Consider the following 12,760-nt stretch of genomic DNA (forward strand, 5'->3'; position numbering starts at 1 on the left):
TGGGTATCATGTCCAGTGCCAATAAAAGGGGGAGCAGAGGAGACAAGACTATCCTAAGTCTATCTTGTTCTGACTGTTATGAACATTAAGGCCATGACTTTATTATTTATGTCAATGATAAAAACATTATTACTTTAAAAAATTTTATTACAAGTTTGAATGGTTCAATTTTTATGGCACAAACTGTTAAAATGCCACATTCAAAAGTGCCCATCGCTACAAAATACTATTTTTAACTGTTACTCCTAATTATATATAGTGGGCCTTCAGTACTGTAGAGGACTGTTACTGGGACCACTATCGCTACAAAATACTATTTTTAACTGTTACTCCTAATTATATATAGTGGGCCTTCAGTACTGTAGAGGACTGTTACTGGGACCACCATCGCTACAAAATACTATTTTTAACTGTTACTCCTAATTATATATAGTGGGCCTTCAGTACTGTAGAGGACTGCTACTGGGACCACCATCACTACTGTCCCAGGAATAAAAATCACAAACACTACAGTTCCTTATATAATAGGGGTATTATCTGCAAATAACCTGTGTATATCGTCCTGTCTATTTTAAATCATCCTTACATTACTTATAATACCTAATACAATGCACATGCTAAGCTAGAGAAGTTCTAACGCTGTAGCATGTAGGCAATAATAAAAAGAAATGTCTGCCTGCACTGGGGACAGGTGTAATCTTTTCTCGAGGATTTCTGACCTATACTTGGTTTAATATGTTAAGACTGAGCGTATACTTAACGTAAATAAAGTTATCAAAATTAATTGTTAGAGCAGCATGGCAGAGATGGTAATAAAAACAAATAGGTGTTTATAGTATTTATAGTCTGTGACCATACTTATAAGAAAAAAAAAAAGAAATTAAGTCTATAATGAATAACACTGCTTTATAGGTAAGATTGTTTTGATTGTTTTCACAAAATCTGAGGTTATTAAAAATGATGAATTCAAAATAATAGAAACAAAAACTGTTTTAATCAATCTGATAGAAAAACTGCTAAAAATAGTATTTAAGATATTAGAAATAGTAAATCTTTACATTTTCAATCTTTCCTTAAAAATTATTTAAATAATTTAATTTTCTCTTAGGAAGAAGCTAATTTAATCTTTTATCAATGTTTTATCAAAAACCATTAACAAAAACCAGAAATTATTCATAATACAAACAGGGGAGGGAAAATTATAAATTTAATAAATTGAAAACTATTCAAGGATTAGGAAATTTAAGCTGAAGTTTCAACCTGGAGAGCAAGACTAGCACAACTGAGCCTACAAACTCAGTATCAAGAATGACTAGCTAGTTAAAATGCCAATCTGCAAACAAATAATCCCTCTATAAAAATTAACTTTAATAACTGAAAAAAATCAGTATTTACATTATATTTTAAGTTAGCATGAAAACAAATTAACAAATAGATGTGACCAATGTCATTTTCTCTTTTTGGATTCGTTTTCTATTTTCCAGTTAAACAAAGGACACTACACTGAGCTAACCTTACGCCAAAAAGCAGATGAAAAGACCCCTGTAATGCTACACTACCATTCCAGTTCTGAACTATTTCCATAATAAAAGCACAGAACTAAGTTCTGAAATAAGAACAAGTAAGAAATAAATTAATCATATGCTCAAGACGAATTATGTTTCAAAACCGCAATTTGATTGCAAACCACTAACTAGGGTTACTATGCAAATGCTTTAAAATGGCATTCCTCCTGACCTGAACATGAAATGAAAAATGTCAACACCCAAAAATAAATTACGGACTTGATAGCAACAATAATTAAATTAATTAAAATGTCATTCTCCAAACAAAAGTGTCTCTTAAAAAAAAATAAGTTTAACAACTGAATTAATTAGCATTCACATTAACTTTTAACTTAAATGCAAAAACAGGAGGAAAGATTTGGATGGGAAGCTAACAAGAAACAGAAACAAGTTTTAAAAGGAAAAACAAAAGGTGGGTGGAAGCGCCTTACCCGTCTTGGGTGTCAAACTCAAATCTGTGTCAGAAGAAGAGGACTGTCGACTGTAGGACTTGGAAGGTGAAAAGGAATAGGTTTGGTTTTTCAGAGGGGTTGAGGGTCCTGATGAGTGAGTATTGGGATTGGGGTCCTCATTGAAGGGAGTCCTGCCAGAAGAAGGTGGAGACATATTAAGCAATCATGTGCCGAAGGGTGTGACAGTTGGCAGCATGATCCAAACATCAGGAAAGATCTGGGGCGGGGCCGGCAGTCACTTCTTAAGTGTGGAGCTGGGAATGCGGCCAAGAACAACACACTGCTGTGTACCCATTCATCATTCTCCAGATAAAGATTATCTGCACTGAAACAGTTAATAAGCCAAGTGGAAAAGCAAAGAAGCATGAAATGGTAGACTGATGGGGATTTTAAAAAATATATATTAAAAGGAGAAATAAAAAGAATAAACAAATGACAAAATATTTCAAATAAATGTTTTTTGTAAGTTACAAAAGAAAATGATGGCCACAAATGGTGTGTGGAAATATCCATAACTGTCTTCATATTTACACACACAAAAGTATCTCCGAAAGAAAAAACTGTTTCCTTATCCTATAGCAGCAGAGTGCCACAGCTAAAAACACAGCAAGAAGGACAGTAAGTAGATCTACACAGAAACACTGCGTAGAACGCGAACAGTTGCTTACCTGTTTCCCAATAGCTCTCTTCCACAGACTGAAACAGCCCCTATTGTTTCAAAACCCTAAAGATTTTGCACATAAATAAGCCAATCAAAGTGTTGGGTGTCTACTTCACTTAGAAGTGTATCAATTTCAATTCTAAAAAAATATAGAGATATTCACATAAATACAACTGGAGGGTTCTCAGAATGCAATAAGCAAAAATCATAGGGCTCTAAGAGGATCTGTGGAAGACACTTTGGAAGCTGGAAAAACACCTTCACTTCCATAGTCAGAGCCTTCATGTCAGCTAAACAGAAGTCCTTCACTGAAGCTGGATTTGAAGTAAGAAAGGGAAGAAGTAAAGACTGTGGTACCTGCCTACACTACCTGCCTGCCTGCCTCTGCAGCCACTCTGCCCGTGGCCTGCCTCTCCCCAGCTCTGGCGTCTGAGCAGTCTCGTACCAGTATAGATGAGAGTGGGAACAGACACAGAGAAGTTCTGAGTAAGTCGTGAGCCAGTAGCAGTGTGAATTGGGCTGTTGTGAGTCGAGCGGCATCCATGGCTTGGAGGATGAACCAGCGGAGACCTGAAGGAATTTGTGGTCAAAGTGGAAGAAAAGAAAACAATACACACAACAGATTGCAAAAATTATGTTAAAATTATTTCAAAGGAGCTTTTGTTAAGGGAAAACACTTATTTTTTTAATTCCTAGCATGCAAAAAGTAGAAATTAAAAAAAAAGAATAGCTAACAATTAATGTTAGGATATAAGTATAATTTTAAAGGATCAGATTAATATATCAAGAACTGTAAGAAAATAGAAAGCATAATTGTCATCAGAACTAAGAAAGACTACTAAGACTTGAATATTAAGATTTTCTTTTAACATACTTGCTTGCATTTTCACCAAAACAGGACTTGCTATTATATTTATGGGAGGAAACACCCATAAAAGTGAAAAGTCAGATATAGAGATGTCATGTTCTTTAAAACTAAGATATGAGTTGCTTATACAGTTACTTGTATCTTTCTATGAAGAACGTTTAGCAGTTATTTATGCTTCTATAACCATACTTTCATGGCTGAGGTACTTAAGAACATGAGAATGAGCAGCAGGAGCAGAAGAGCAGGAAGTGACTGGGCATGAACAGGTGCAGCTCAACCTACAACATACCACATGTTGCACATCCAGGCTAACCCAGCCCTAGACAGCAAGGGAACATGGCTGCAAAGTCACGCAGGACAGATGCTCTGCTGCTGTACGTAACAGAAATCTAAAATGTGCTTTGGAGGACTGACGCAGTAAGCCTCTTAGAGGTGCTCTGTTTTATACAGACAACGAAGTGAGTGGGGTCTTCTTCTTCTAAAGTGAGAAAGGGCCTTCAAATTCTTCAACTTAAAAGGTCTACAACGCAGTTCTGTGCACACAAGAGATCACACTTAAGGCCCTCACAAAGCATCTGTGTATAGAGCAGTGGAAAATCACCACGAGGAGAGAGCTCAGTGAGGAAAATCAAAGGGATCTGATTTTCATACAATAGCTAAGAGAGAGAAAGAGACTTACAGAGAGCTCACATGTCATTCATTAATGCAGGTAAAATATTATGAACACTGCAAAATTTCTAAGTGTGACATCAAATCCAAGTTCAAATATAATGGAGCACTACTGTGATGTATTCTGAGTTCCACCAGTCTCCTTGTATGAAAGTTTGCCTCAAAATAATGATTTCCAGTGTTAAATCCATCCTATCCATTCTAATCATTCATTCATTCATTCATTCATTCATTCAGGTAACCTATTAAATCCAGTATCCAAATTCTACAACCAGTAATGTTATGCAATAACCAAAGACTAGATTAGTGATAATAAGCTAAATCATAATGAATGTTAACACGTCACCCAAACTGATTCCTTATACCAAACAGAGTAGCCTACATCCTGAGGGGCTTTCTAAACACATCTACATTTTAAGATGCCTTCCAAATACCCTACCAATGCAGGGTAGAACAGTTCACAATACAGCTCACCAGTTAAAGTAAATGGCTGTGATGGAAAAGGAGGAATACAATACCACCAGGGTTTACTGAACGTCTCCTCACGAATGTACTTGAAACATAACCCTGTTGTCTCTCTCTAAGGTCCACCAAGTGAAACACTTTCTTTTCACTCAGAACCTCAGTGTACAGATTACTTGTACCTGCAGAAGCCTGGACTCTTGGGGTGTAAGTAAAACTAGATCATTGCACGTGACTGACTCATGTCTTGTATGTATGTATATATGTATATGTTTATTTACTTAGAGGCAGAATCTTATGAAGTATCCCAGGCTGGCCTCAACTTTGAGAGCCTCCTGCCTCTCAGCCCCTCAAATATTGAGACTACAAGCATGTACCATGGCAACTGGCTTCAAAAAACAAGACTTTAATTAAACTTACTATGGAAAGGGGGGCAGGGTCTGAATCTATGTGCAATCTAACTCTACTGTATCAGCTGAATGTTCATATTTTTGCAGTACACATTTTATTTATGCATTTTATTACAGAATCATGAACACATCCAGGGCCTCATTTATGTTAGACACATACTCTCCATACCACTGAGCAACATCCTCAGCCTTAGGACTAATTTTTAATGGAACATAAAGCAAACTGAGGGTACAACCTTTCAATTCATTTCATTTGTAAGTACCTTTCCAAATAAAACTTGCTACTACTGTACTAAATCTTGTGAGCTGAATTTAATCCAAATAACTAAAGACCAGCAAAAGAGGAAACTAAATAAGTCTATGCTCAAGATAAAGAAAATTTTGTTTTTAAAAAAGATCATGGGAAAACCCTTTTCTTGAGAATTAGGATCATTCCCACTTGCCTTCTGCTGACTACTCTGAACTAAGAAATGGATTAGATTCTTCATCTACAGAAATATGATGCTGATAATCTAAAGTAGAAAAAGCTAGCAGACGACATCCTGAGGCTGCATCTACCAGCCACCTGCTCTGTCAATGAAGCTGGAACACAAAAACACTCACGAGTTCATGCACTGCTACAATGGTGGACTTACAGAGAGGCACCATCAAATGTTAAATTAGCTACCTGTCCTACCAGGGCACACAATTTCCTCAGCCTGGAACTACCTCTAGATCACTGGTTCTTATGGGAGTACTGGTGGCATCTTGCCTGGAACAAATGTTACTCTACTTGCACAGAGTTGTTCCAGTTACACAGATTAGTCCGCATCTCTGCTCCCCAGCAAGACTTTCAACACAATTACAACAGAAAAAAAAAAAATCATTCAAATATTCTCCACTGACAGTTCAGAAGAGCACTTCTCTGAAATATTTGAAAATAAGAGTGTCAAGCTTCTCAAATTTCAGAATATTGAGGAGACTGCATCAGTTGAGCACTTAAAACCCAAGACCTAAATGCTCTAAAACCAAGGCTCTTGAGGACTGGTACTCAGTGTTTCCAATTTTAGAGTATTGCAGATTTCATATTTTCTGATCTGGGATGCCCAAGCTATCCTCCAAGAACCATGCCCAGAATCTACCCTTGATATAACTGAAAAAACACAGGTCAAGTAAATCACAGACGCAAGCCTTACTAGATATACTGGCTAGTTTTATGTCAACTTGACACAAACTACAGTCATCTGAGAAGAGGGAACCTCAGCTGAGAAAGATGCCTCCATAAAATCAGCCTGTAGGCAAGCCTGGAGAGCATTTTCTTAATTAGTGACAAATGGAAAAGTCCATTCTGGGTGATGCCACCCCAGGGCTGGTGGTCCTGGGTTCCATAAGAAAGCAGTCTGAGCAAGCCACGAGGAGCAAGCCAGTAAGTAGCATTCCTCTGCATCAGCTCCTGCCTCCAGGTTCCTGCCCTGTTTGAGTTCCTGTTCTAACTTCCTTCAATGATGAACAGTGCTGTGGAAATATAAACCAAACAACCCTTTCCTCTCACAGTTGCTTTGGTCATGGTGTTTCATTCCAGCCACAGTGACGTGTCTAGCTGCACTGAGCACACACTTTTCAAACAACCTGTAAGTCTAAATGCCCTGGGATCCGAACTAGGAACTCTTTTGCTGGGATTCCTTGTAGTTTTGGTTGTTGTTTTGTTTTTTTTCTCTCTGATACTGGATAGGAGGCCTCAATTTATCTCTCTCTCTCTCCCCTGTGTGTGTGTTTTATAAATATAGTCTAAACTGCCAGTGTCTGAAATATTTACTACCTGGCTTTACTTAAGCATGCACAATGCTGAGCAAAGCTAAAGATAGCTTGAACCCAAGAATTTTGGGTCAGCCTGGGCAACAAAGTGGGAACCAACCTCAAAAAAGAAAAGAGAAGAGAGAGAAAGGAAGGAAAGAAAAAAAGGGAGGAGAAGAGTGGGGAGAAGCTTTCCCACCTTGCCTTAGAAAGACCCCAGTATTACTATGTAATGAGACCCAATGTTTTATTTTCATGAACTGCCTGTACATGGTGGACACGGGAGGCTGAGATGCTATACAAGACAAGCTGCGGTCTTTACACCCTGCCAACAGGAAACATAGTTGGATATAAGCGTCTCCTAGAGAGGAAGGCAGAGTCCACACACGACATGAATATTCAGTCTGTGCTTTAGAGAGATGATGTCTAAGGATCTGAAACAGTTTAAGAATAATCACACAAGTAAAAACTATGTTGAATACTGCTACCAAAATGTGAGAACAAATGAAATTTGCAAGTAAAAGACAAAAACCTCCAGAGAACAGTTTCACAGATTCATACTTACTCCTTCATTTCTTTGGATGGGGAATTACATGCAGGAAGGAATGCTGCCGGGCTACTTAATTTATCCAGAGTACACGCAGTTCCTATGGCTCGAACCACTAACCCAGACTCGCCTTCCAGATCGAAACACTGCAAGTACCCAACAACTGCGTTTCCTCTCATCTCAAGTACTTTCAAGCCAATCTTCCTCTGTAATTCCCCTACAGAAAGAAAGAAACACATTTCTAACTTCATAGCTGCATGTTACATACTTTTAAAAAGGATATAGTGAACAAATTGTAATAAATAATAATAAAAAAAAGATATAATAGCAATACAAAAAAAAAGTTTAAAAATTACGGATTCTCAGAATGTGATGAGAACCTAAAGGGTTTTCTGGTCCAGGCTCTACTTTGCGAAGGTAAGATACTATTGGCCATAAGTCAAAGTATGGTAAATAAAGGCTCACTCATTCACTGATGTGCCTACTGAAACAAAAAAACAAAAAACAGTTTTGGATTCTGCACTGTATACCCGCATTATTCTCTTCCCCAAGGTGTTAGACACTTGGATGAGCAAGAAAGATATGCTCCAATCTAGGGACTAGAGAGAAAATTCAATGACTCAAGTATTTGCTGTGCAAGCATGAGGACCTGAGTTCAGACCTGCAGCTTATAAGGAGAGAAATGACTCCTGAGAGTTGTCTTCTGACAGTCAAACAATGGTACATGTACCCACACAAGTAGATATATATATATGTATGTGTGTGTGTATATATATATATATATATATATATGCAAAAAATCTCGACTCTGACAGCATGGCCCTGTAATTCCAGTAATGTGGAAGTACTGGTAGGAGAATTCCTGGGGCTTGCTGGCCAACCACTCTGGCCAATTAATGAGCTCCAGGTTCATTGAGAGACCCTGCCTCAAAAACAAGGTAGAGAGTGATCAAACAAACAAATAAACAAAAAACAGATGTTAACCTCTGGCCCCACACACACACATGCATACATATGCAGACATACATGCACATACACACTCACCCAAACACAGAAACAAGCTCCACATCTACTGCCATTTACACGCTGCTGGCCAGGCAAGAGCAGAGAAGGTCAGAAGGGCTATGTAGTCAGTTCTCACGAAAGCACTGTGCAGAGGTAATGGGTGAGCAGAGATGAGCAAAGATACATGTCTTGCCTACACTGTGACACCAAAGGATGCTAAGGGAGAAACTACGACTGTTCCCTGCTCAGAGCTCCTTCCAGAATCTACACACTTCATCCCTTTACATTATACCACTTTAACACATGGTCCTTTTGCTGCCTAGTTAATAAGAGAGATTTCAAAGTGCTGGGGGAGTAATTCAGTTGGCAAAGTGTTTGTACTGTAATTATAAAAGTTCAATTCCCAGAGCCCAAGTTAAAAAAAAAAAAAAAAAGTGGCTCACATTTGTAATCAAAACGCTTAGAAGGTAGATTCCTCGAGATCAACTAGCCAGCCAAACTACTAGCCTAGTGAGTTCCAGACCCTGTTTTAAACAGGGTCTCTCTGGGTGGCCTTGGCTATCCTGGACTCACTTTGTAGACCAGGCTGGCCTTGAACTCACAAAGATCCAGCTGTCTCTACCTCAAGAATATTTTTTTAAATAGACAGTGCTTGATATGATACCTGAGGTTTTTCTCTGTCCTCCACAACCATGCACATACCTGTGTTCACATGCACACACATATACTTGAGTGAATTCATACATTTTATTTAAACACACAGGCGTGAACTCATACAACTAATATCTCCACTTGTTAAAAGTGTTCAATTGTTTGATGGAATGCTCTAGGGTAAGGAATCAACATTTAAAATAACAGCCTTTGCTGCAAAATCTCATGTGCCATGTAAAAGAAAAATGAAAAATAAAAGTCAATCAACAATAGAATACCTGACATTAAAGAAATTAGTCTCTGTCTGGCTTCATTTGATGCCCTTGGTGTACGAATTCGATCAATCCATTGATATTCGGGATCTTCATTAACCACAAGTTCTTCTACAAATCCATGGATTACCACAGCTCTGTAGCACTTTGGAATAGATGTTGCTGTTAAAACAAATTACTTATTATCCTTTAATAATCACAGAGCCAAACTTCAATTTTTATAAAATATATATCTAAACAAAAAAAGAAAAAACCATCCATCCATCTAGTTTTTATACTTTAAATATATAATTCAAGAATATCTACTATACAACCTCAACGCAATTGTAACAGCTCTCTAAGAACCTTTTAGATGTTTTATCCTAAAAATAATTTCTTGTCATGCAGGCTCTCACTTTTCTCACATAAGAATAGCAAATATAAACTGTACTTTCATGATGCAGAAAATACCTCTAGGTATTAAACAGAAAATCAAAATATTACATAGTACCATATGAACCTGTACCAGTTAAAAACAAATTAAAGTTTATAAAAACACAATGAAAGTTTTCCGGCTGAACATCATTTTGTCTCACACTGCTGCCCCTTTCTGAACATGCTGAGGAGTCCCACAGCCCTGCAGCTCCTAAAAGCATCCACAGTACCGTAGTCACAGTGCTAGTATCCATTTGAGACTCACTGAAATAAATGCACCACTGGATTTAAGTAGGATCTAGTCAGACTCAAAAGAGGAGCAGCCACACAAGTCTCTCAAGAAATGTTTTCACGCTGCTGCTGATGACTACTTGGGGATGCTCCACCCTTGACAGGTGCGGAGCTGCCAGCGCAGACCCATGCACGTCACTGTCCTGGGGCCTCATGGGTACAGGTTGCAAACTGCGCCACAGTTCTGCTTCCCTCATTCAGCATTCAACACTACAGCAAAATGCCTCAGTATTTTTCTAACAAAAATTTCTAAAAACTTGTAAAACTTAAGATGCCATTTATTCTACAACAAAATAAACGGTCACAGAGCTGCAGTGACTTTATCTAGAGATTTAACATTTTTCTTTCTCAGATTAAAACTAACTCTAATACTTTTTCCATTAATCCTTCTAAGTATTAGTTTTCCATATTTAAAATTATTAAATTTTCTTGTTAAACAAGACAATGTGTTTACTTACTGCAAAAGAATTTAACACCGCATGATGACTGTCTAAATCTGTTTAAATCATTGAAAAGGTCTACTTTGACAACAACATTGATTTCTCCACGGATACCTAGAATTTAAAAAGAAAATCAAGTTTCTAAGTTGATGCAGACAGATGCACTTCCTGATCTTCAGGCTTGCTTCCTAGAAAGTCTCACTGTAGTAGGTCCCTTGGTCCACCAAAGGTGAGCCTGAGACAGCCTGAGAGCAGCACTGTGCCCACCCTTACCTGACGGCTTGTCCAGGTGAGCCAAGCCTGCCTCAAAGAAGGCCCACTCTAATGGATGAGCGCAGTGCCGGAAAGACTTGCTGAGCCCTAGGAGATGTCCCACTAAATGCTCACTGTGCTCACATCAACCCAGTAATGTAGTACCATCCTCATTTGAAAGTAGAAACTAGTATTTAATTAAAGTTAACTAATTTATAGTATAGGTAACTAAGTGAAAGGGCAAGAATCAAAAGCCAGTTCTCTATGACACCAAAAATATACTCCTAATCCACATAATATGAGAAAGCTTACCCAGGGGGCTTTCAGAACGTGCTGCAATAAAAAGGAATGGCCTCGCCCTTACTGTTAAACATCTACTGAACACCTCTGCTTTAGTGTCTTCATCTCTTACCAACTCACTGATGGAGGAAGGCCTTTTAAGAAAAGCCTTTGCTAGCCAGGTGTGGTGGCCCAATCCTTTAATCCCAGCACTCGGGGAGGAAGAGGCAGGCAGATCTCTGTGGGTTCAAAGCCAGCCTGGTCTACAAATCAAGTCCAGGACAGTCATGACTACACTCTGTCACAAACAAACAAACAAAATAAAGAAAAGCCTTTACTAATTTAATGAAACAAGAAGAGATATTTCGAACACAGCCCATATACAAACAAGCTTTAATGTTAAATGCTGGGAAACTAGCTGGGTGGTGGCACACTCGAGAGGAAGAGGCAGGCAAATCTCTGAGTTCAAAGTCAGCCTGTTTTACAGAGCGAGTTCCAGGATAACCAGGACTACACAGAGAAACTCTGTCTCAAAAAAAAAAAAAAGGTTGGCGGGGGAGGAATGTTGAAATTATTCCATGCACATAGCTATTTATTGCTTTTCATCCAGGCCCATACTTAGTTCTGTATCATCACTGACTGGTCAGTAAGCTCCAGGATTTACTGGGTCTGCCTCTCCAATTCTAGGATTGTAGACGCTGCCATGTTTTTCCACGGTGCCAGGGAATCAAACACATGCTCTTGCTCTTGTCCAGTAATGAGGACTGAGCCACCTCCCCACCCACTCCTCTCTTTGGAGACTCAGGATCTCACTTGAGCTCACTGATTTGGCTCGAATACCTGCGAGATCCAGGGTTCTCCTGTTTATCCCCTCAGTGCTTGTACACACTGCTTTGTGTAGTGTCTGAGGACCAAACTCAAGTCCTCATGCTTACACAGCAAGCACTTTGCCTACTAAGCCATCTCTTTACACTCTGCAGCACATTTTAACTTGCAACATAGCATTTGATTGTATTTACTTCCTGACTATAAAGGAAATATATAATACATACATTGCAGAAAACAGAGGGTGAGGGGAGGAGAGGGAATCAGTTATAATCCAGAAATGGAACTATGTAAACATAAGCATCTTATCATACCTACCAAATTTTCCAATGATATTACACATTAAAATTCCTTTATTTCAACAACTTTGAGATGAATGCAACTTATAGTATGTCACATTGGTCTACCTGTTTCACTATTTTCTGAAAACTTCATTTTCTTTTGACTATGAAAGAGAACCTATGATAGGATCTAATCTATTTTAAAACTCCATTTCTCAATGTGTTTTATCATTTTGAATGTTTGTAAGTAACAGGATATAGATAAAGTGACAAGGAATTTACCCACATCCCTTAGCAAGCGTCTTGCTTTATTACAAACATCTCACTTCTTTATTGCCATTAATCCATTAGTGGAACTGCCAGGTCAGAAAAACAACCAAGGAAAAAGAAAGGCTGGGAATGTATGTGTCAATCCTGAGCGGGACAAACCCTCAAAGGCAGCTCTACGGTTAGAATAGCAAGTCTCAGATTTTTTTGGTCACAGGACCCCTACAATCTAAAAATAATTGAGAACTTCAAGAAAATTTTATAAAGGTCATTATCTATCAATATGTACCATAATAATTAAGGTTGCCAATTTTTTAAAAATTCATTGTTTTATTTACTCGTAATAAGTAAACATGAACTTTTTAATAAAAAGTCA

General features: G+C 38.2%; 1 protein-coding gene across 27 annotated transcripts in view; it reads right to left on the minus strand.

Moving 5' to 3' along the window:
- C2cd5 (C2 calcium dependent domain containing 5) overlaps window positions 1-12,760 on the minus strand; it is a 101,059-nt gene that overhangs the window by 65,848 nt on the left and 22,451 nt on the right. For 14 of the 27 annotated variants that reach the window (XM_060384455.1, XM_060384453.1, XM_060384448.1 and 11 more), the window contains exons 5-8: window positions 10,499-10,594; window positions 9,342-9,497; window positions 7,426-7,624; window positions 1,997-2,148 (exon numbers count right to left, since the gene is read on the minus strand). In XM_060384455.1, coding sequence (XP_060240438.1) covers window positions 1,997-2,148; window positions 7,426-7,624; window positions 9,342-9,497; window positions 10,499-10,594 — 603 coding nt within the window. Of the gene's footprint in view, window positions 1-1,996; window positions 2,149-3,123; window positions 3,249-7,425; window positions 7,625-9,341; window positions 9,498-10,498; window positions 10,595-12,760 lie in introns of those variants that run through there. The other 13 variants (XM_060384456.1, XM_060384450.1, XM_060384447.1 and 10 more) reach the window with 2 other exon arrangements.

This window comes from Meriones unguiculatus, chromosome 5 (assembly GCF_030254825.1).
Source record: "Meriones unguiculatus strain TT.TT164.6M chromosome 5, Bangor_MerUng_6.1, whole genome shotgun sequence".
NCBI classification, from domain to species: Eukaryota; Metazoa; Chordata; class Mammalia; order Rodentia; family Muridae; genus Meriones; species Meriones unguiculatus.